The sequence below is a fragment of the Phyllobates terribilis genome, unplaced genomic scaffold, assembly GCF_046119375.1.
Source record: "Phyllobates terribilis strain yellow unplaced genomic scaffold, ASM4611937v1 Scaffold_7__3_contigs__length_470593459, whole genome shotgun sequence".
Classification (NCBI taxonomy): Eukaryota; Metazoa; Chordata; class Amphibia; order Anura; family Dendrobatidae; genus Phyllobates; species Phyllobates terribilis.
The window spans coordinates 113,421,323-113,443,732 of NW_027362767.1; the positions used below are offsets into that span (position 1 = coordinate 113,421,323).

At 50.3% G+C, this 22,410-nt stretch overlaps 1 protein-coding gene across 1 annotated transcript in view; it reads right to left on the bottom strand.

Annotated features, from left to right (window-relative positions):
- Positions 1-4,851: 4,851 nt before the first annotated feature.
- The window catches only part of LOC141152924 (piRNA biogenesis protein EXD1-like), a 105,831-nt gene continuing 88,272 nt past the window's right edge, over positions 4,852-22,410 (bottom strand). Inside the window, exons 10-11 of the mRNA XM_073637564.1 lie at positions 16,442-16,633; positions 4,852-4,997 (exon numbers count right to left, since the gene is read on the bottom strand). Coding sequence (XP_073493665.1) covers positions 4,872-4,997; positions 16,442-16,633 — 318 coding nt within the window. The 3' untranslated portion in view covers positions 4,852-4,871. The remainder of the gene's footprint in view (positions 4,998-16,441; positions 16,634-22,410) is intronic.

Below are 22,410 nucleotides of genomic sequence, written 5' to 3' on the forward strand. Positions count from 1 at the left end.
AGTCCAAAGGGTAAGAACTATGGCTGGAACGACACAAAGACAACTCAAACCATCTGTGCTGGATCATAACATCTTCCTGCAAGTCGGATAAAGGGAAATGAAGACCTGACCCCTAAGACCTGCAGCAGGACAAGGAGCGGGTGATTCCACAGAAGCTGGCCATTTACATGTAGGTCACTGTGGTTATCTGCACAGATCAAAATTACCATCAATTTTGTAATGTGATGGGAAATTACAAAGTCAATTGTTGAATACCACTCATGGTACCAGAATGGCCCTGCAGATGCACTTCTTCTGGAAGATGGACAGAACCAGAAATGAGAAGAAGTTAGGAGCAAAGCAGGTACCGAAGAGTAAAGAAATGAGTGATCCATCATGGAAGAGATGGACATCAATAACAACAATGTCCCGGGACACAAAGCAGCAGAACTCATCAGCCATTGTGATTGCTGGAGTACTGAAGAACATTTAGAATATCTAGAGTCGTCCTACTGGGACAATTAAAATGGCCTTGATGCCATAATGCCCCTGCATAGTGCAACATCAACATGCTCTATAGATGGTGCTAAATCATCTCTATGGCTATGAATGTGGCTTATATTACCAAAGGCATGATGCGCAGGCTAACTCTTCAGAATGAAATCATTTTGAATTCCTTTTACATAAATAAATATATATATATATTTTAGTTTCAAAAGTGTTTTATTAATTTTAACTTTAACAAACATAGTTGCCAATGAGCAAAACATAATCCCCGCGCAGGGGGTCAAGATATATTCTTGTACATAAAATATGAATATTTTTTGTGAGGTTCATTATAAAACAGAAGATTAACACATTCTAAGGGGAGGGATCGAAAAAAAGAAAGGGAGACAAGAATAGAGGATAAATATAGCATTACCAATCAATTATTCCTTAATCAAAATAAATTGGTAAGTATATAGGAAAGATCAATCGCTAAAGTTAGCATTGTCATGGAGATATAATTATAGCCTGACTTACGTTCTGATCATGTTGTGAGTCCATCCATGGAGTCCATGTATTCAAAAAAGTTTCTAGAGAGTCCGTTTTGGTAGCATCAATTCTTTCATATAGCATTATTTTATTTATTCTATCTTTAACCATATTTATTGACAAAGCTGTAGATTTCCATTGTGATGCTATATGAATTCTGGCTGTCATGGTAATAAAATGTATTAGACGAAAAGTTTTATTGGAAATTCCACTGGCTTGTCTCCGAGTAACATGACAGTAGGGCTACATTTAATGGACTTTCCCGAGACCCTCGAGACTAGAGCCTTAACCTGCATCCACCAGATATGTTTCATGTCTCCCAATATATTGCACCCTCTAAAGCAGGGGTCTCAAACACGCGGCCCTCCGGCTGCTTCTTGCGGCCCGCAGGCACAGACCTCGTAAGTATCGCGGCTCTCTCCAGCAGCCGCCATCAGCGCTTCAGTTCAGTGTAGTGCCGGGCAGAGACCGGCTCTCTGCACAGCAATACCAGTGTCACCCGCCGGCCTATCAGAGGCCAGCAGCTGACATCTGCGTCCCAACGCAGCGGTGTATGACGTCACTGCCATGCGCAGATGTCAGCTGCTGGCCTCTGATTGGCCGGTGGCTGACACTGGTATTGCTGTGCAGAGAGCCAGTCTCTGCGCGGCAATACACTGCATTACAGCGCTGATGTCGGCGGCTGCTGGAGAGAGCCGCGATTGTTACGGGGTCTGTGCCTGCGGGCCACAGGATAAGAAAGGATGCCGAGGGAACGGAGGACAGGTGAGAATCTTTTTTTTTTTCCCTCTGTCGTGTGATACAGCACAGGAGACCAGTGCTCAGTATGGGGGGGGGGGGGGGGGGCACTGTGCGCAGTATCAGGGGGACGGGGACCCTGAGCGCAGTATGGGGGGACGGGGACCCTGAGCGCAGTATGGGGGGACGGGGACCCTGAGCGCAGTATGGGGGGACGGGGACCCTGAGCGCAGTATGGTGAGGGAGGGGGACCCTCAGCACAGTATGGGGGGACGGGGACCCTGAGCACAATATGGGGGGGGGGGGGGGCGGGGACCCTGAGCGCTGTATGGGGGGGATGGGACCCTGAGCGCAGTATAGGGGGACGGGGACCCTGTGCACAGTATGGGGGGGGGGGACATGTCTGCAACATGGGGACCTGGATGGGGGACATGTCTGCAACATAAGGACCAGGATGGGGGACCATGTCTGCAATATGAAGACCATGTCTGCAATATGGGCGACCTGGATGGGGGACCATGTCTGCAATATGGGGGACCATGTCTGCAATATGGGGGACCTGGAGGGGAGACCATGTCTGCAATATGGGGGACCTGGAGGGGAGACCATGTCTGCAATATGGGGGACCTGGAGGGGAGACCATGTCTGCAATATGGGGGACCTGGAGGGGAGACCATGTCTGCAAGATGAGGACCAGTTCAAAAGGTGTATAGAAAATAAAATGGTATCACTAAAAATGTCACTTTGTCATGCAAATAATGCGGCCCCCCAAATAAAAATATTTTTCCGTGTGCGGCCCATATGCCCAGCTGAATTTGAGACCCCTGCTCTACACAGTACTTTAGAACGCTCTGTCCCTGTCCATGACATCATCCCTCACAGTAGAAGCTCCACTCCAATCACAGACCTGCTGGCAGGATGCAAAAAGAGAGAGGACGCCATAACAGAGAGGACGCCATAACAGAGAGGACGCCATAACAGAGAGGACGCCATAACAGAGAGGACGCCATAACAGAGAGGACGCCATAACAGAGAGGACGCCATAACAGAGAGGACGCCATAACAGAGAGGACGCCATAACAGAGAGGACGCCATAACAGAGAGGACGCCATAACAGAGAGGACGCCATAACAGAGAGGACGCAATAACAGAGAGGACGCAATAACAGAGAGGACGCAATAACAGAGAGGACGCCATAACAGAGAGGACGCCATAACAGAGAGGACGCAATAACAGAGAGGACGCCATAACAGAGAGGACGCCATAACAGAGAGGACGCCATAACAGAGAGGACGCCATAACAGAGAGGACGCCATAACAGAGAGGACGCCATAACAGAGAGGACGCCATAACAGAGAGGACGCCATAACAGAGAGGACGCCATAACAGAGAGGACGCCATAACAGAGAGGACGCAATAACAGAGAGGACGCAATAACAGAGAGGACGCCATAACAGAGAGGACGCCATAACAGAGAGGACGCCATAACAGAGAGGACGCCATAACAGAGAGGACGCCATAACAGAGAGGACGCAATAACAGAGAGGACGCCATAACAGAGAGGACGCCATAACAGAGAGGACGCAATAACAGAGAGGACGCAATAACAGAGAGGACGCCATAACAGAGAGGACGCCATAACAGAGAGGACGCAATAACAGAGAGGACGCAATAACAGAGAGGACGCAATAACAGAGAGGACGCAATAACAGAGAGGACGCAATAACAGAGAGGACGCAATAACAGAGAGGACGCCATAACAGAGAGGACGCCATAACAGAGAGGACGCCATAACAGAGAGGACGCCATAACAGAGAGGACGCCATAACAGAGAGGACGCCATAACAGAGAGGACGCCATAACAGAGAGGACGCCATAACAGAGAGGATGCAATAACAGAGAGGACGCCATAACAGAGAGGACGCAATAACAGAGAGGACGCCATAACAGAGAGGACGCCATAACAGAGAGGACGCCATAACAGAGAGGACGCCATAACAGAGAGGACGCAATAACAGAGAGGATGCAATAACAGAGGATTTGTTCCTGAGAAGCCAGGAGCTGGAACTACTTGAGCATGGTTCCAACCGAAGGCTAAATTGAGCCTGGAGAGTGATCTGAGGAGGTGATATGTGCAAAACGGGGCAGATGTAAAAATAGGTTATACTAGCAAAAATAAATGGAATATATAAAACCACATTGTGATACTGAGAAAAAGCATTTAAAGTGAGTCTGTCACCCCCTAAAGCCAGTTTAAACTAATCAGATGATCATGTAAGTGACCATGCCTCGATAATAATCATGCCTGATGCCTCATACCTGATTAGTTTATGTTAATTATCTAGAAAATTATCTTTAATACATCTGGAAATTTGGGTGCTCGGTGCACCTTTTGTATGGCCAAAACTTTCAGTGCAGTGTTCTTCCGGCCCTCCTCCTCCTCCTCCTCCTCCTCCTCCTCTGCTGATTGACAGCACTATCTGAACTGAAAACTCAGTCGTGCTTGTATATACTAACCTTGGGGCTGCAATCTCTTTCTTTGGGATCAGTATTCTTGGACCCAAACACACTAGATTGTGGTACCTTTTACTCTTGTCCTTGGTTTAAGGTACCAGCGCGTTCCCATGGGGAGTGGGCACAATCCATATGACTGTACAGTGGCTTTATACGAGCGGCGTATTCTCCATCATACAGCATGTAATACAGTATATACCTCAATTCTTTTTTTCAGAATTTCACATGCAAAACAAAAGGGGAGACACACACCGAGGTTAAAAAAGAGCTCCATTGGGTAACATACTATAGGTGACCTGTCTGATCATTTCCATTCTCACTAATTCATACAAGTAAATGTATAATTACCAGAAAATAAAAGAATTATCAAATTGTGGTAGACTACACATTCTTATGCAAATAAAAAAAGACAGGCAGAACTTACTTATTTTTGTGAATTTATTGTAATCAACCAACATCTGAACCATTACAAGTAGTGAGGTTGTGTCTACTGAACATTAACAAAGAACAAGCAAATTGCAACAGGCGTGGAAACGTATGAAGCAGATGCATCTTGGGGAACATGTGGGACCCCCGCCTCAAAATAGTTCCATGAATGTCGGACTTTACATTTCTTCCCTTATCAGGTGTCCTTGGGAAGTAACTTGATATAATCTCAAGGCCTTTTCTCTTCTCCTTTGCTGCAGTACACAAATCTGCTGAAGTTCTCTGGGAATCTGGCAGGAGGCGGCCTGCGGAGGAACACAACAAGAACAGATCTTAGGAGAGCTCAAGGTGGTCATGAGAAGAACCAAGGACACGCTCTCTGAATTCCATTATTTTATGCATCTCGACATAAACATCTGGTTTTCTGAAGTTCTTAAAATTAGGTATATAAAACCCCTGATGAACATCACAACAAATGATTAACATATATGACCAAAATGCAGTGCGTGAAAAATTAAGTACACCCCATGAATCAACACCTTCAGCATCAGCAACATGAAGTAATAGTTTTCTGTCTGTCACATCATTCTGGAGGAACGTGCCTACAGGATATACCGTGCCGGCCATGACAGTACTGCTAAACCCAGCCAGCGGACAGCCTTCATACAAATGAGCTGCAATATCAGACATGGCCATAGAACAAAGTTAATCCAGTATAGGTCTTGAAATGTGGACGATAGGATTCACATAGGAAACAGCAATAATTCGGCTGGGAAGTAAATGATAGTGAGGCAAATGAGAAAGTGTCAGTGAGCTCATTCTGACGGTCCAATGGGGGAGTTTCTACCTCTATTTTCTGTCTTTTTAGCACCTCAGCTGATTTAGGATTACAGACCACATCAAAGTTGAACATGCAGAGCAACAAAAGTCTGTAAAAGCCAAACAGTGCAACATGCAAAGGTGCCACTGGCGAGAGGTAAAAGTGTGATGTGAGCATGCCCTCAGCTGTAGACGGAGGACGTGATTTTACCACAAAATACAGAACCCAGGAAGACTTACTGGTTGTAACGGGTCTGGGAGGCGGAACCTCTGAGCAACTTATACAAGGGGGCGGTCCTTGTAAGGAAGCGGGTGGCGACCAGGGAAGACAGGCAGGTAGTCACAGCAGGTGACCGGGGCAGTCTCTGGGTGAACGGGCAGGAGGTCACGGCAAGTGACCGGGACAGTCTCTGGGTGAACGGGCAGGAGATCACGGCAAGTGACCGGGGCAGTCTCTGGGTGAACGGGCAGGAGATCACGGCAAGTGACCGGGACAGTCTCTGGGTAAAGGGTAGGTACGACCTGTGACGGCTGAGCCTCCAGGTAGGCTAGCAGGCAGATGGCAGATGTGTGCTCCCAGGTGAGCAGGCGAGAGTCTCTGGATAAGCAGGTGGTCACAGCACGTGACGGCGGAGCCTCCAGGTAGGCTAGCAGACAGGTAGCAGATGAGCGCTCCAGGTGAGCGGGCAAGAGTCTCTGGACTAGCAGGTGGTCACAGCACGTGACGGCGGAACCTCCAGGTAGGCTAGCAGGCGGGTAGCAGGTGGGCGCTCCCAGGTGAGCGGGCAAGCTGGTCCATAGACAGACTGACAGGTGTCGGAAGGCAGACCGTCGGACCTCAGGCTAGCAAGCAGGTAAGTGGATAACAGGCAGGAATCAGACAGCAATCTGGCAGGAAACTGGCAGGTAACTGGAAACGGGACCTGAGGGCTGAAGCAGAGTAGTGAACAGTGCAACAACATTGCTCGGGTACCTCCATTTTGGAGGAGGTGCCTTATATATGGTGAAGTCCTCCGGCCATTGGCCGGGGACTCCTTAGGACGGCGCGCGCGGCCCCTTTAAGAGGGGGGGAGCGCGCGCGCCCTAAGCACCGTGGCCGGGAAGGAGCGCGCGCTGCCAGCAGAGCGGGAGGAGGACGCCGGGCTCGGAGCGGAGAGGTGAGGGGGAACAGCGTCCCTGCCTAGCAGAGGGCAGGGACGCCGACGCTACAGTACCCCCCCTTTAGGCCCCACCTTTTTTAGGCCAGACAGAAATTTAGCAAGGATGAGAGGGGCATGGATGTTCTCCCGGGGCTCCCACGTTCTCTCTTCAGGACCAAACCCCCTCCAATCTACTAGAAAAAAGGTCTTTCCTCTTACCCTTTTTGTGGCCAGAATGTTCTCTACCTCAAACTCGTTTTCAGCGGAAACCGGAGCAGGAGGCGTACCTGTAGACTTGGAAAAAGAGTTAAGTACCACGGGTTTGAGGAGAGATACATGGAAGGAGTTAGGGATCCGCAAGTTGGCCGAGAGTTTCAATTTATAGGCCACCGGGTTGATCTGACTGATGACCTCCAGAGGACCGATGAACCGAGGCCCTAACTTATAGGAAGGAATCTTGAGCCGGACATACTTGGACGAGAGCCAGACCTTATCCCCTGGACGGAATTGAGGAGGATCCAGACGTTTTTTGTCAGCATGTCTTTTCATACGCTCGGACGACTTAAGGAGTGCGGACCGGGTACTCTCCCACAAGGAGGAAAATTTGTTAACAAGAGATTCCGCAGCCGGATTATCCACTGAGGTGGAGACGGGAAATGGGATCCGAGGATGCTGACCGAAGACTACAAAAAACGGGGATTTGGAGGAAGATTCGCTCTCGTGATTGTTGTAAGAGAATTCGGCCCATGGCAGGAGATCCACCCAGTCAGAATGGTGGGCATTAACGAAGTGCCGGAGGTAACTGGTCAGGATCTGATTGATCCGCTCCACTTGACCATTAGACTGTGGGTGGTAAGCGGAGGAGAAGTCCAGGGTGACGTCTAGCAATTTACAAGTGGCTCTCCAGAAACGTGAGGTGAACTGTACCCCACGATCCGACACGATGTGGAGGGGCAGGCCATGAAGACGGAAGATGTGGCGGATAAAGTCTTTAGCCAGCTCGGGTGCAGACGGGAGGCCTGGCAGGGGAATAAAGTGAGCCATCTTGGAAAAGCGGTCAGCGACCACCCAAATGACCGTACAACCGGCAGAGACGGGGAGATCAGTTATGAAGTCCATAGCAATATGCTGCCAGGGGGCAGCAGGCACAGGAAGCGGAAGGAGGCGACCGGCTGGCAGGTGTCTCGGGACTTTGTTGCGGGCGCAGGACACACAGGCAGAAACAAAGTCTATTACGTCCTTGTGCAGGGTAGGCCACCAGTAGTGCCGGGTAATAAGCTGGAGGGTCTTTTTCTGACCGGCGTGGCCAGCTAGTTTAGACGAATGGCCCCAGTGTAGGATCTTCTCCCGATCAGGTACTGAAACGAACGTCTTACCGGGAGGGAGACGATTTAGACTCACGGGAGCCACTTGCATTACTCTGGCGGGATCGATGATATGTTTGGGTTCTTCCTCGAGATCGGACACCAGAAAGGATCGGGACAAGGCGTCTGCTTTGATGTTTTTGTCAGCCGGGCGAAAATGAAGAACAAAATCAAAGCGAGCAAAAAACAAGGACCACCGGGCTTGGCGTGGGTTAAGTCTCTGGGCATGCTGGAGGTAAGCCAAGTTCTTGTGGTCAGTCTAGATTATTACCGGGTGAAGAGCCCCCTCGAGTAGGTAACGCCACTCCTCCAATGCCAGCTTGATGGCCAATAACTCTCGGTCTCCTATGGAATAGTTGCGCTCAGAAGAGGAGAAGAGTTTGGAGAAGAAGCCACAAGTTACCATTCTCCCGGAAGACGATTTTTGGGTAAGTACCGCTCCGGCTCCAGAGGAGGAGGCGTCAACTTCCAGGAAGAACTGCTTGTTGCCGTCCGGGCGATGCAGCACCGGGGCGGAAGAAAAGGCCTGTTTTAAGGAAAGAAAGGCCTCCTCTGCTTCGGGCGGCCACTCTCTGGGATTAGTGCCCTTACGGGTGAGCGCGGAAATTGGGGCAGTCCGGGAAGAGAAGTGCGGTATGAAGAGGCGGTAGTAGTTGGCGAAGCCCAGGAACCGCTGAATAGCCTTCAACCCCTCCGGTCGAGGCCATTTCTCGATGGCAGACAGTTTCTCTGGATCCATTCGGAGGCCGGTCTGAGAAATAATGTAGCCCAAAAACGGAAGCGAGGTCTGCTCAAAGAGGCACTTCTCATATTTAGCGAAGAGGTGATTCTGCCCGAGCCTGAGCAGGACCTGACGAACATCCCTCCGGTGAGTCTGAAGATCCGGAGAGAAGACCAAGATGTCGTCCAGGTACACCACTACGCAGGAGTAGAGAAGGTCCCGGAAGATGTCATTGACCAACTCTTGAAAGACGGCAGGAGCATTACAGAGACCAAAGGGCATTACCAGATATTCATAGTGGCCGTCCCGGGTGTTGAATGCAGTCTTCCATTCATCCCCCTGACGGATACGGACCAGGTTGTACGCCCCACAGAGAGCGGAAGGGGGTACTTATTCTTCACCGTGATCTGGTTAAGGCCTCTATAGTCTATACAGGGACGAAAAAGAAGCCTGCTCCCGCCGGGGAGGTAGATTTCCGGATGAATCCCAGGGCCAGATTCTCCTCAATATATTCGGACATCGACCGGGTCTCAGCAGCGGACAATGGGTAAATACGCCCACGAGGAGGAGTAGTACCGGGTAACAGGTCGATAGGACAGTCGTATGGTCTATGAGGGGGTAATGTCTCTGCCTCCTTTTTATTAAAGACATCAGCAAATGACCAATAAGGAATCGGAAGTCCAGGTAGATTAGTTGGGGTAGGAGAAGGACGGACGGGATGAACGGGAACCAAACAAGTCTTATGGCAGTCCTGTCCCCAACGAAGGACTTCTCCGGTCTTCCAGTCAAGCACGGGTGCATGTCTCTGGAGCCAAGGTAGGCCTAGTAAGAGGGCGTGAGAGAGTCCAGGCAGAACATGAAAAGAGATGCTCTCAGAATGCAGCATTCCCACCTGCAGAGTAATGGATTCGGTGATGAGTTGGATGGGACGTGGTAAGAGGCCCCCATCCACGGCAGCGACAGATAAGGGTACAGCCAGAGGTTTGGTGGGAATGCGGTGTTTTTCTACCAGGGACTGTGAAATAAGATTCCCGGCTGCTCCAGAGTCAAGTTGGGCTAGTTCGAAAAAACGGTTCTCCCCGCAGATAATTGAGACTGACAGCAGCAGAGATGGAGAGGATTTATTCTTGTCTAGGTCGACCTCTCTGAGCGAACCTAGACACAGGCGTTTCCCGACCTCTCCGGGCAGGTACGGATCCGGTGCTCCTTGCTGCCACAGTAGAAGCAGCTCCCCTCAGCACGGCGTAAGTCCTGACGGGTTTTGACCATCTTGGTCTGGTCGACCTGCATAGGCTCAGGAGAGTGTACCTGGGGAGAAACGGAGGGAGTGACGGGTTTCTGGAAGGTAGGAGCTAGACGTGGAAACCTCCTCTCACGGGTGACCTCTTTGGCACGCTCCTGGAACCGTAGGTCAATCCGGGTGGCAAGAGTTATTAAGTCATCGAGAGTGGTAGGAATGTCCCGACCGGCGAGTTCATCTTTAATACGGCCGGACAGACCCTCCCAGAAGACAGACACCAGAGCGTCGTTATCCCAGGCCAGCTCCGAGGCAAGGGTACGGAACCGTATGGCATATTGGCCCACGGTGAGACTTCCCTGACGGAGGCGTAGCAGAGACGATGCGGATGAGGTCTTCAGTCCGGGTTCGTCGAAGACTTTCCGGAAAGCCGTGAGAAAGGCAGGCAAGTCGGACACCAGGGGGTCTCCTCTCTCCCATAGAGGATTTAGCCAAGCCAGTGCCTCCCCCGTGAGATGGGACATGATGAAGGCTACTTTGGCCCGGTCGGAGTTAAACTGGTGGGACAGGAGTTCAAAGTGCAGGGTGCACTGGTTTATGAAGCCCCGAGCCAGAGCGGAGTCGCCTCCGAAGCGAGGAGGTGCAGAAAGCCGGGGTCCGGAGCAGGATACCATGGTATTGGTGGGCAGCGGAGCTGCCGGGTTGCGAGTCAAGACACTAGCGGTGGTTGCTGGTGGAGCAGTCAAAGTGTCCAGGCGAGAATTGACATTCCGCAGGTGACTGAGGATGGACTCCTGTTGGGACCTCTGACGGGACAGTTCATGACAAAGGTCCGAGAGCGAGGGAGCTTGGGTGCCACCGGGTTCCATGGCCCGAGCAAACTGTAACGGGTCTGGGAGGCGGAACCTCTGAGCAACTTCTACAAGGGGGCGGTCCTTGTAAGGAAGCGGGTGGCGACCACGGAAGACAGGCAGGTAGTCACAGCAGGTGACCGGGACAGTCTCTGGGTAAACGGGCAGGAGGTCACGGCAAGTGACCGGGGCAGTCTCTGGGTGAACGGGCAGGAGATCACGGCAAGTGACCGGGACAGTCTCTGGGTAAAGGGTAGGTACGACCTGTGACGGCTGAGCCTCCAGGTAGGCTAGCAGGCAGATGGCAGATGTGTGCTCCCAGGTGAGCAGGCGAGAGTCTCTGGATAAGCAGGTGGTCACAGCATGTGACGGCGGAGCCTCCAGGTAGGCTAACAGGCAGGTAGCAGATGAGCGCTCCCAGGTGAGCGGGCAAGAGTCTCTGGACTGGCAGGTGGTCACAGCACGTGACGGCGGAGCCTCCAGGTAGGCTAGCAGACAGGTAGCAGATGAGCGCTCCCAGGTGAGCGGGCAAGAGTCTCTGGACTGGCAGGTGGTCACAGCACGTGACGGCGGAACCTCCAGGTAGGCTAGCAGGCGGGTAGCAGGTGGGCGGGCAAGCTGGTCCATAGACAGACTGACAGGTGTCGGAAGGCAGACCGTCGGACCTCAGGCTAGCAAGCAGGTAAGCGGATAACAGGCAGGAATCAGACAGCAATCTGGCAGGAAACTGGCAGGTAACTGGAAACGGGACCTGAGGGCTGAAGCAGAGTAGTGAACAGTGCAACAACATTGCTCGGGCACCTCCATTTTGGAGGAGGTGCCTTATATATGGTGAAGTCCTCCGGCCATTGGCCGGGGACTCCTTAGGACGGCGCGCGCGGCCCCTTTAAGAGGGGGGGAGCGCGCGCGCGCCCTAAGCACCGTGGCCGGGAAGGAGCGCGCGCTGCCAGCAGAGCGGGAGGAGGACGCCGGGCTCGGAGAGGAGAGGTGAGGGGAACAGCGTCCCTGCCTAGCAGAGGGCAGGGACGCCGACGCTACACTGGTCCTCTTCGTTAGTGGATTTTGTTGTGTGGCACCCCAGGGGTCTGGTTGCCACAGTAATAGAAATATTATGTCTGAGAGCAAGTGGGAGGTTTCTCTGGTCAGGAGCCCTTAAGCATGCAACACCGCCCGCCCAGACCTGGGAGGGGAGGAATCTGCCCTTAAAAACTGGGTCTGGGGCGGGATTAGGGAGTGAAATCCCAGACAGAGACGCAGTCTCGTCTGGAGAGCAGACACAGGGAAAGGAAGACCTAGGAGCTCTGTAGGAGCAGCAGCGAGTGCCAGGGGCTGGAAGCCCTGGCTGAAGACAATAAGACCGGACATGGAGTCCGAGGCTGTGGGGACATCCAGGTCCAGCAGCAGAATCCAACCGGCAGGGGATTCCAGGTCCTCTGGCCATAGAAGCCCGGAGGCACGGTCACAAGCAAGGGACCAGCACCGCCATCGTGGAGCGGAGGCTAACAGAAGGCCCCAAGTCACCGGCCATACGGGTGAGCACCACACGGTATACTCAGGGACGTGGGCTACTTCTACCCGCAAACAGCAAGGTAGCCAGGAAGAGTGCAGATAGATGGGGAGGCCTACAACTCCACCTGGCCAGGGGAAGATCCTGCTTGCTCACAGACTGACCAGGCCTCTACTGCTAACCAGTACTCCCGGGAGGGTCTGCGTTATAACATCAGTAAAGACCCTGAACTGCACTGCACGGACTCGGAGTTATTCCTGCTGCGCTCGTGCACCATCACGCCCATCATCCACACTAACTGCCCTGAGGCTATACTTCTCCAGTGGGGAGTCATCCCATTCTTAGCTGCATACACACAACACCGGCCTCAGCGGTCTGCCTTGCAGCGGCGGTCCCCACTGACCGCAATCCACGGGTGGCGTAGTCGGACAATTAATCTAAAACTCTTATAGTACTACTAAGACTGCCACGGACCGGGTCGCCGCCACACGGAGACTTCAACCTCCAGCATCCCACAAAAGGCCCGGTTCCGGGTTCCCCACGCGGCCCAGGGGGCGAGTCAGTTGCACTGATTGCCATCTTCACAGAAGTTTTGAGCTACAGTTCAAGGGTAAAATCCTATATTTGCTGTTCGTTAATCTGAAAGCAAGTCTCTTGTTGTGAAGCCTCCAACGTGGCAATATACTGGAGGAAATGACAGGATAGTCTGTTAGGAGAGGTGGGTGTGAGTTGTAAGAGAAAGGTTGGGGCAATTGCTTTACCTGAATTAGTGGCAAGGGCGGGAAACCTCATATATAATAGCCTGAGAGCCTGGCAGTAGCTTAAAAGGCAGGACTGCCCCTAATACTGCAGAGGCTCCCGATCAGGTTTGCCCCCAATACTGCAGAGGCTCCCGATCAGGACTGCCCCTAATACCACAGAGGCTCCCGGGTCAGGCCTACCACTAATACTGCAGAGGCTCCCGATCAGGACTGGCCTTATTACTGCAGAGGCTCCCGATCAGGACTGCCCCCAATACTGCAGAGGCTCCCGATCAGGACTGCCCCCAATACTGCAGAGGCTCCCGATCAGGACTGCCCCCAATACTGCAGAGGCTCCCGATCAGGACTGCCCCCAATACTGCAGAGGCTCCCGATAAGGACTGCCCCTAATACTGCAGAGGCTCCCGATCAGGACTGCCACTATTACTGCAGAAGCTCCCGATCAGGACTGCCCCCAATACCGCAGAGGCTCCCAATCAGGACTGCTCCCAATACCGCAGAGGCTCCCGATCAGGACTGCCCCCAATACCGCAGAGGCTCCCGATCAGGACTGCTCCCAATACCGCAGAGGCTCCCGATCAGGACTGCCCCCAATACCGCAGAGGCTCCCGATCAGGACTGCCCCTAATACCGCAGAGGCTCCCGATCAGGACTGCCCCTAATACCGCAGAGGCTCCCGATCAGGACTGCCCCTAATACCGCAGAGGCTCCCGATCAGGACTGCCCCTATTACTGCAGAGGCTCCCGATCAGGACTGCCCCTAATACTGCAGAGGCTCCCGGGTCAGGACTGTCCCTAATACTGCAGAGGCTCCCGATCAGGACTGTCCCTAATACTGCAGAGGCTCCCGGGTCAGGATTGCCCCTAATTCTGCAGAGGCTCCCGGGTCAGGACTGTCCCTAATACTGCAGAGGCTCCTGGGTCAGGACTGTCACTAATACTGCAGAGGCTCCCGGGTCAGGACTGTCCCTAATACTGCAGAGGCTCCTGGGTCAGGACTACCACTAATACTGCAGAGGCTCCTGGGTCAGGACTGTCACTAATTCTGCAGAGGCTCCTGGGTCAGGACTGTCACTAATTCTGCAGAGGCTCCTGGGTCAGGACTGACACTAATACAGCAGAGGCTCTTGGGTCAGGACTGACACTAATACTGCAGAGGCTCTTGGGTCAGGACTGACACTAATACTGCAGAGGCTCCTGGGTCAGGACTACCACTAATACTGCAGAGGCTCCTGGGTCAGGACTGTCACTAATTCTGCAGAGGCTCCTGGGTCAGGACTGTCACTAATTCTGCAGAGGCTCCTGGGTCAGGACTGACACTAATACAGCAGAGGCTCTTGGGTCAGGACTGACACTAATACTGCAGAGTGGTCCAAATTAAATAAAAAAGTGGTCTATAGGGCGCTTTTTTTTTTTTTAGGGCTAAAAAATAAATTTAATTAGCCCTTTCCACAACGCGTTTCGATAGTAAACTATCTTCCTCAGGTTTTTCACCTCTAGTGTTCATTCGTTCAGCGCCCTATAGACCGCTTTTTTATTTAATTTGGACCACTTTCAATCCCCCTTTGGGGGTTAGCGGCAGGAGCAGCTTCTAGTTAATCATTCTTAAATCCCCCCACTATAAAATTCCCCTTTGGCTGCTCAACTCAGGACCTGCGGTTGGGGGCTGCACTCTCCTAGCTTTCAGGACCTGTGGTGATGCACATCTGATCCTGAGTCATGTGATCTGTGGGCGGACATGTGGCCTGCAATTTTGAAACCTAGAAGCGGTGAGCACGAGCGGCGGTCTGCAGCACATGGCACGTGGTGTGCCAAGCTACCTGTACCTTGCGGTGGGACGTGCCTGCTCCTCACATTTTCACACTAACACCGGAGTTGTGCAGGGGTGCACAACTCCAACAGGTGAGTGGCCTTTTGGCTATTTCCGTCACATCTACCTGTCAGGTCCTTCACATAGCGCGCTTTTTCTCCCTTTCTCTTCCACTAATACTGCAGAGGCTCCCGGGTCAGGACTGTCACTAATACTGCAGAGGCTCCCGGGTCAGGACTGTCACTAATACTGCAGAGGCTCCCGGGTCAGGACTGCCATCGATAAAGCAGAGGCTCCCGGGTCAGGACTGCCATCGATAAAGCAGAGGCTCCCGATCAGGACTGCCACAAATACCGCAGAGGCTCACAGTCAGGACTGCCATCGATACCACAGAGGCTCCCGGGTCAGGACTGTCACTAATACTGCAGAGGCTCCCGGGTCAGGACTGCCATCGATAAAGCAGAGGCTCCCGATCAGGACTGCCACAAATACCGCAGAGGCTCACAGTCAGGACTGCCACAAATACCGCAGAGGCTCACAGTCAGGACTGCCATCGATACCACAGAGGCTCCCGGGTCAGGACTGCCACTAATACTGCAGAGGCTCACAGTCAGGACTGCCACAAATACCGCAGAGGCTCACAGTCAGGACTGCCATCGGTACCACAGAGGCTCCCGGGTCAGGACTGCCACTAATACTGCAGAGGCTCACAGTCAGGACTGCCACAAATACCGCAGAGGCTCACAGTCAGGACTGCCATCGGTACCGCAGCGGCTCACAGTAAGGCAGCTGAACTTCTTGGGTCATGATATGGAGGAGAGCACTGAAGGACCAGGCTCTGGATAATGGCCTTGGCTTGGTGGAATAAGCAGGGAGTCCTGCAGCAAAAGAAACAAAACTATACCCAGAGGATGGGTACACTGGATCTGAAGATGGGAGACCAGTGGGGTACAGCCTCCTGTACTTTCCCTTTTTGATGCAGCCACAGATGCCTTTAGTTGCTGACCATCAATTGTATGGGGCTAAAGAGTTAGGTCAATTAATTAATTGTAATTAATAGAAATCATTTTGTAGATTTATATGTATGTTAATAAAACATTATTACAAAAGAATACAGGAGAAAGTCACCTGTTGGAGGAAACCTTTTTCCCCTGCAGGTCTACAGTCCCCTCATGTCTATGCGCTGGCTGGAGCCATGATCAGGCATGGTGATGATCCAGCCAAACACCGAGATCATCATCATGATTGATCATGACCTGATAAGAAACATGACTGGTCCATTCAATATAGGTACATAGAGACTGGTGAGGGTCATGGACCAGCGGCAATCTAGAGGCAGGGATCTGGAGTGGAGCAGGAGCTGTAAATTAGGCCATAAGCAGGCAAAAGCCTCCATTACTCATGTCAGACACAATACTTAGGTAAATGTAGAATTATATCATCACTCCAAATAACCTATGAAACAGAAAACATTAAGACTTTGAATTACTAATAATATCATTACCAGCTGCCATAAAACGAGTGTTAAAGTGTTCAGTACCTCTGTAGTAAGGAACATATCAGATGCTTTGTGGCAATATCCAGTAAGATAACTATCGACCAGCAGCGTATAGTCAGACAGCATGGCGTCCAGCATGGCGGAGCGCAGGGCCAGCAGGTGCACCACTTCCAGGGACAGCAGCTTCAGGGCAGCCGTTTGCAATGGACGATCACTCCAAATATTTGGGTTGTCCTGCATAGAGATATTTTCCATTCCAAAAAAAATAAAAATATGTCATTTAAGGAATTTTCACTAATGTAACATCTATTTTCCTCAATTAGACACACAGAATTGGGGGTCTGACGGCCAGGATTTGTATCAATTTCTAAAATAATGGAGTCTACACTTTATTTTCTGAAAATTCTTTGACATTCAAAAAGGTAAAGAAACAGAGTAACAATCGTATAAAGGTTCAACAAGTCCCAAGTAAGGACTGAAGAGAAAAAACGGATAGAGGAGAAGGGTATTATGGTATGATACCAAGGAACATAGGGACCAAAATACATAATTGTGCCCCGCTATCTTACATAATGGAGAGTGAGGATGAAGACGCGTTTAGTAGTTGTATGTTAGTTATTTTTTCATAGGAGTTTAGAGCCGGATGTGTAGGTGTACAAGTCATAGCACAGAAGTAGATAGTCCAACATTCAATCTCCAAACAGTTTTTCTTAAAACAGTAGTATTTAATAAAGCCATGTTAAGGAAAAGTACGTTTACACAATTAAGCAACAGGAAAACTGTTATGATCTCCAACAAGAACTAAGTAAAGATAGGGGAAAGCTGGCCCTACAGTAAGACTAAACTGAATCCCTACGATGTAGCGGGCTGCCTGTTACTAGTGAACAGACCCGCCTTCGTCCTCGGCTAGTCTGAACAAAGACCTATAGAATTAAGGGAGGGGTCCCTAAAAGAACTAAGGACTGGGACAAAAATGGGACACCTCCTAAACAGAAAATGTTGTAGAACACAAAAGACAAACGGACAAAAAGTACTAGAGGTCCCAGAGGACCAAGAACAGACAGAGAAAGGCACCGAAGCACCAGGCTAGCAAAACAGTCAAACAACACTGAAGTCCAGCACAGCCAAAAGGGCGGAGCTGGAATATAAAGGCAGATGGTCACGTGACCGCAAAACAGAAGATAGAAAAAACAAACAGGAGGGTTCTAACAGTACCCCCTCTTTTATGAGGATCCTCCGGATCCTCCAGGCTCAGGCCTACCCGGAAACCCCCTGTGGAAAGCTTTAACAAGCCTAGGAGCAGAGACATCATCCGTCCTTACCCAGGAGTTGTATTCGGGACCGAAACCCTTCCAGGAGACAAGATACTGTAATCTCCCTCTATGCCATCTAGAATTCAAGATACGAGAAATTTCATATTCGCCGTCTTCCACCACAGGAGGAACTGTGACAGTGGCGTCCCTATCAGATACGTCAGCCTTTTTCAACAAGGAAACATGAAACACAGGATTAATCTTCCAGGAAGTAGGGACATCCAACCTAACAGCAGACGGGTTAACAACCTGAAGCCCTTTAAATGGACCCACAAACTTAGGACCCAGTTTATTAGAGGGAATCCTCAACCGCAGGTTCTTCGAGGACAACCAAACCATGTCACCCACAGTAAATAAAACGTCTTTACGTTTCCTGTCAAAATACTTCTTGGACTTTGTTAGCCTCTTGAAGGTTACAACGTACATTAGTCCAAACGCTCTCCAAATCACCGGAAAAATTCTCCTCCTCCGGCACCGCCGACCCCAATTTGGAAAACGAACCAAAAGACGGATGTCTCAGAGTACAACAAAAAAAAGGAGAACACCCAGCAGAGGAGGATGTACGATTGTTAAGAGCAAATTCTGCGAGAGGCAGAAACTCCGACCACACCTCTTGATTGTCCGTCACAAAACAACGCAAAAACTGTTCAACATCCTGGTTCTTTCTTTCAGTCTATCCATTAGACTCAGGATGATAACCAGACGAAAATGACAAATGGACTCCCAACCTGTCACAAAAAGCACGCCAAAAGCGAGCCACAAACTGAGGTCCTCTATCAGAAACAATATCCGTGGGAACGCCATGGAGCTTGACAATCTCCTTAACAAACGCCTTAGCGAGTGTCTTGGCGCAGGGCAACTTAATGAATGGAACCAAATGACACATCTTACTAAAATGGTCCACGACCACCCAGATGACACTAAGACCCTCGGACACCGGAAGATCAGTAATAAAATCCATTGTGAGATGCGTCCAAGGCGCACTAGGAACCTCCAGAGGGCAAAGCAACCCCGCAGCAGGAGTATGTGAAGCCTTTGACCTAGCACACACAGTACACTGAAGCACCCACTTGATGACTTCCTTCTGCCATCCAGGCCACCAAAAACTGCGACTGATCAGTCTCTTAGTCTCCGAAATTTCCTGGATGACCTGTCAACCGAGACTCATGACACTCCACAAACAAATCTCTCCTAAAGGCTCTAGGCACGAACAACCTCCCATGGGGAGTGTTAGATGGAGCATCATCTTGAGCTTTCAGAATCTCATTCTACAAAACGGAGTCCAAAGCCGCCACCACCACTCCTTTCTGTAAAATGCTCTCCTCCTCCTCGGCACCGACCGTAGGAGAGAAGCTGCGAGATAAAGCATCGGCTTTAACATTCTTAGTACCAGCTATATAGGTAACAGAAAAATGAAACCAAGAAAAAAAAAGTGCCCACCTAGCTTGACGGGCATTCAAGCGCTTGGCAGCATCCAGATAGATCATAAGAATTTGATCTGTGAAAACCTGAATAGGAAATCTAGCGCCTTCCAAAAAATGACGCCAATGTTCAAACGTGAGTTTAATAGCCAGCAACTCCCAATTTCCAACATCATAATTCAGTTGGGTTTCCGAATTTTTTTTTCGAAAAGAAGGCACAAGGATGTACTCCACCCTTGTTCTCCTGAGACAAAACTGCTCCGACCCCCACCGATGAAGCATCGACCTCGAACAAAAAAGGCTTGGTCTCATCAGGCTGCATAAGGATAGGGGCAGAACTGAACCTCTCTTTGAGATACTCAAACGCTTCAATGTCCTCAGTAGTCCACTGGGCCGTATTCGCACCTTTCCTTGTGAGATTGGTTAGAGGTTTAACAATTACAGAAAAATTCTTAATGAATTTCCTGTAATAATTGTCAAAACCCAAAAATCTCTGTATAGATTTCAAACCAATAGGCCTAGGCCATTCCTGCACAGCCTGAACCTTCACAGGGTCCATCTCAAAGCCCTCGCTGGAGACAATGTAGCCCAAAAAATAGGAATTATTCCTACCGTTAATTACGTTTCCAGGAGTCCATCATAACGGCACGACAGGAGTTAAGTCCTCTGTTCCTCTAGGGACAGGAAACACATGAGAGGTTAAAAGCCCCCACCCCCCCCCCCCCCATCACACCCTCAGTGTTAGTACTAATCACCAAACCAGGATGGATGCAACTCTATTATATACATATACCAATGTTACATTCACATTAGTGTCAAGAGCAGGGGCGGGAAATATAGTGCCGTTATGATGGACTCCTGGAAACGTAATTAACGGTGGGAATAATTCCTATTTTACCAGTACGTCCATCATAACGGCACGACAGGAGACATACCAAATCAAAAGAAATGGAACATTTAGGGCGGAACTACTGGCTGAAGGACTTTACGGCCACAGGCTAATTGCTGACTGGACAATACATCCAATTTATAATGTTTACTAAATGTGGATATATTGGACCAGGATGCTGCCTGGCAAATTTGGCCCACTGACGCTCCAGATTTCTCCGCCCAAGAAGCGGAGATTGCCCTAGTGGAATGAGCTTTAAGGGAAATTGGTGGATCCTTCCCCTCAGAATCATACGCGAGGGCGATAGTCCTTGTCAACCACCTTGCTAGAGTCGGCTTAGAAGCTTTCTTGCCCTTATTCACACCCGAGAATTGCAGAAAAAGGTTTGAGTCTCTCCTCCAGGGGGCTGTGATTTCTATATACCGAATAATTGCCCTCCTGACGTCCAAGGTATGGAAGGATTTTTCCTTTCCATTTTTGGGAGACTGGCAGAAAGACGGCAGTATTATCTCTTGATTCAGGTTCGAACTGGACACCACCTTAGGGTGAAAGGAGGGATCCAGTTTAAGAACCAATCTGTCCTCCAGAATCTTAAGGTATGGGTCCAGAACTGAGAGGGCCTGGATCTCGCCTACCCGTTTCGCTGTAGTAACTGCCACAAGAAAGGCTGATTTCATAGAAAGCAGGTCTACTGATGTTTCTTCTAGGGGTTCAAAGGGAGACTTACAAAAAGCCCTCAACACCAGGTTCAGATCCCACGGCGGTACTAGACTCCTTATCGTGGGTTTTAAACGAGAAGTTGCTTTTATGAACCTTGATATCCATGGGTGGTCTATTAAGGAGTAGTCCAAAAAAGCACTTAGGGCCGAGATATGAACTTTTAACGTATTTGGCCTCAGACCCTTATCAAACCCCTCTTGGAGGAAATCCAGTATCGTTGGAATATTGGGGTGAGATGAATTTCCCACAGACTGATCTGCAAAGCTACAGAACTGTTTCCAAATCCTAGAATAGGTGGTTGACATTACTGGTTTCCTACAGGCTTGTAGAGTTGTAATTACTAAATGGGAAAGGCCCTTAGAGGCTAGGATCCGCCTCTCAGGTTCCATGCTGTCAATTGGAGGAATTGGATGTTCGGATGTAACAAGGGACCCTGCAATAGAAGATCTCTCCTGGCTGGGAGTCTGAATGGGAGATCCACCGCCATCCGGTGTAGCAGAGGGAACCAGCTCTTTTTGGGCCAGTAGGGCGCTATCAGAATAAGAGCTCCCCTCTCCTGTTGGATTTTCCTTAGTACTCTTGAGATGAGAGGGACTGGAGGAAAGGCGTACATCAGTTTTGTTCCCCATGATTGAGAAAGGGCATCTATTCCTTCTGGGCTGTCGGCTGGGTCCAAGGAAAAAAAGCGCTGCAGCTTCCTGTTTTTTCTTGTTGCGAACAGGTCTATGAACGGGGTGCCCCATCGTTGAATGATTTGATGAAACACATCCGGATTCAGCTCCCAATCTGAGGGACCAACTCTTGCTCGGCTGAGAAAGTCTGCTACCACATTTTCGGACCCCCTTAGATGAATAGCCGATATTGAAAGAACATTTCTCTCCGCCCAGTAGAAAATTCTTGCCGCCAAGGATTGTAACCATTTCCCTCTTGGACCTCCTTGTCGACGAAGAAAAGCGATTGTGGTGCTGTTGTCTGAGAAAATTTTTACGTGATTTCCTCTGAGCAAATGCTGACATCTTTGAAGAGTCTCCCAGACAGCCTTTAGCTCCCTGAAGTTTGACGACCTGTGTTGTATCTCTTTGGGCCAGATCCCTTGTAGATATCTGTTTCCTATGCTTGCTCCCCAGCCTTTTTGGCTGGCATCCGTATGGATTTGGATTGTAGGAAGAAGGATCCAGTCTACTGCATTTTCTAAGTTTGAAGGGTCTGTCCACCAGGAAAGGGAGTTTTTCAGCTCTCTTGACAGTCTCATTTTCTTGTCTAACCCCGATGGTCGTCTGTTCCAAACTGACAGGATCGACTTCTGTAACGGCCTTGAACGGGCCTGTGCCCATTTCACGCTCGGAATGCATGAGGTCATCAGTCCTAAGATCCGCATGGCGTATCTGATTGAGGTGGTCTTCCGTTTCTCGAAGTTGTAAATTTCCAGCTTTATTTTTTCTCTTTTCTCCTGGGGCAAGAAGGACTTTTGAAGACTGGAATCTAAGAGTACCCCTAGAAATACTTTTGTAGTACTTGGATGGAGGCTTGATTTTTCCCAATTGATGTTCCACCCCAAATATTCCAGGGTTTCGATCGTATGCTCTTGTTGACTGAGAAGAAGAGACTCTGACTCTGCCACCAACAATATATCGTCCAGGTAAGGGATGATTATAATCCCCTGTGTTC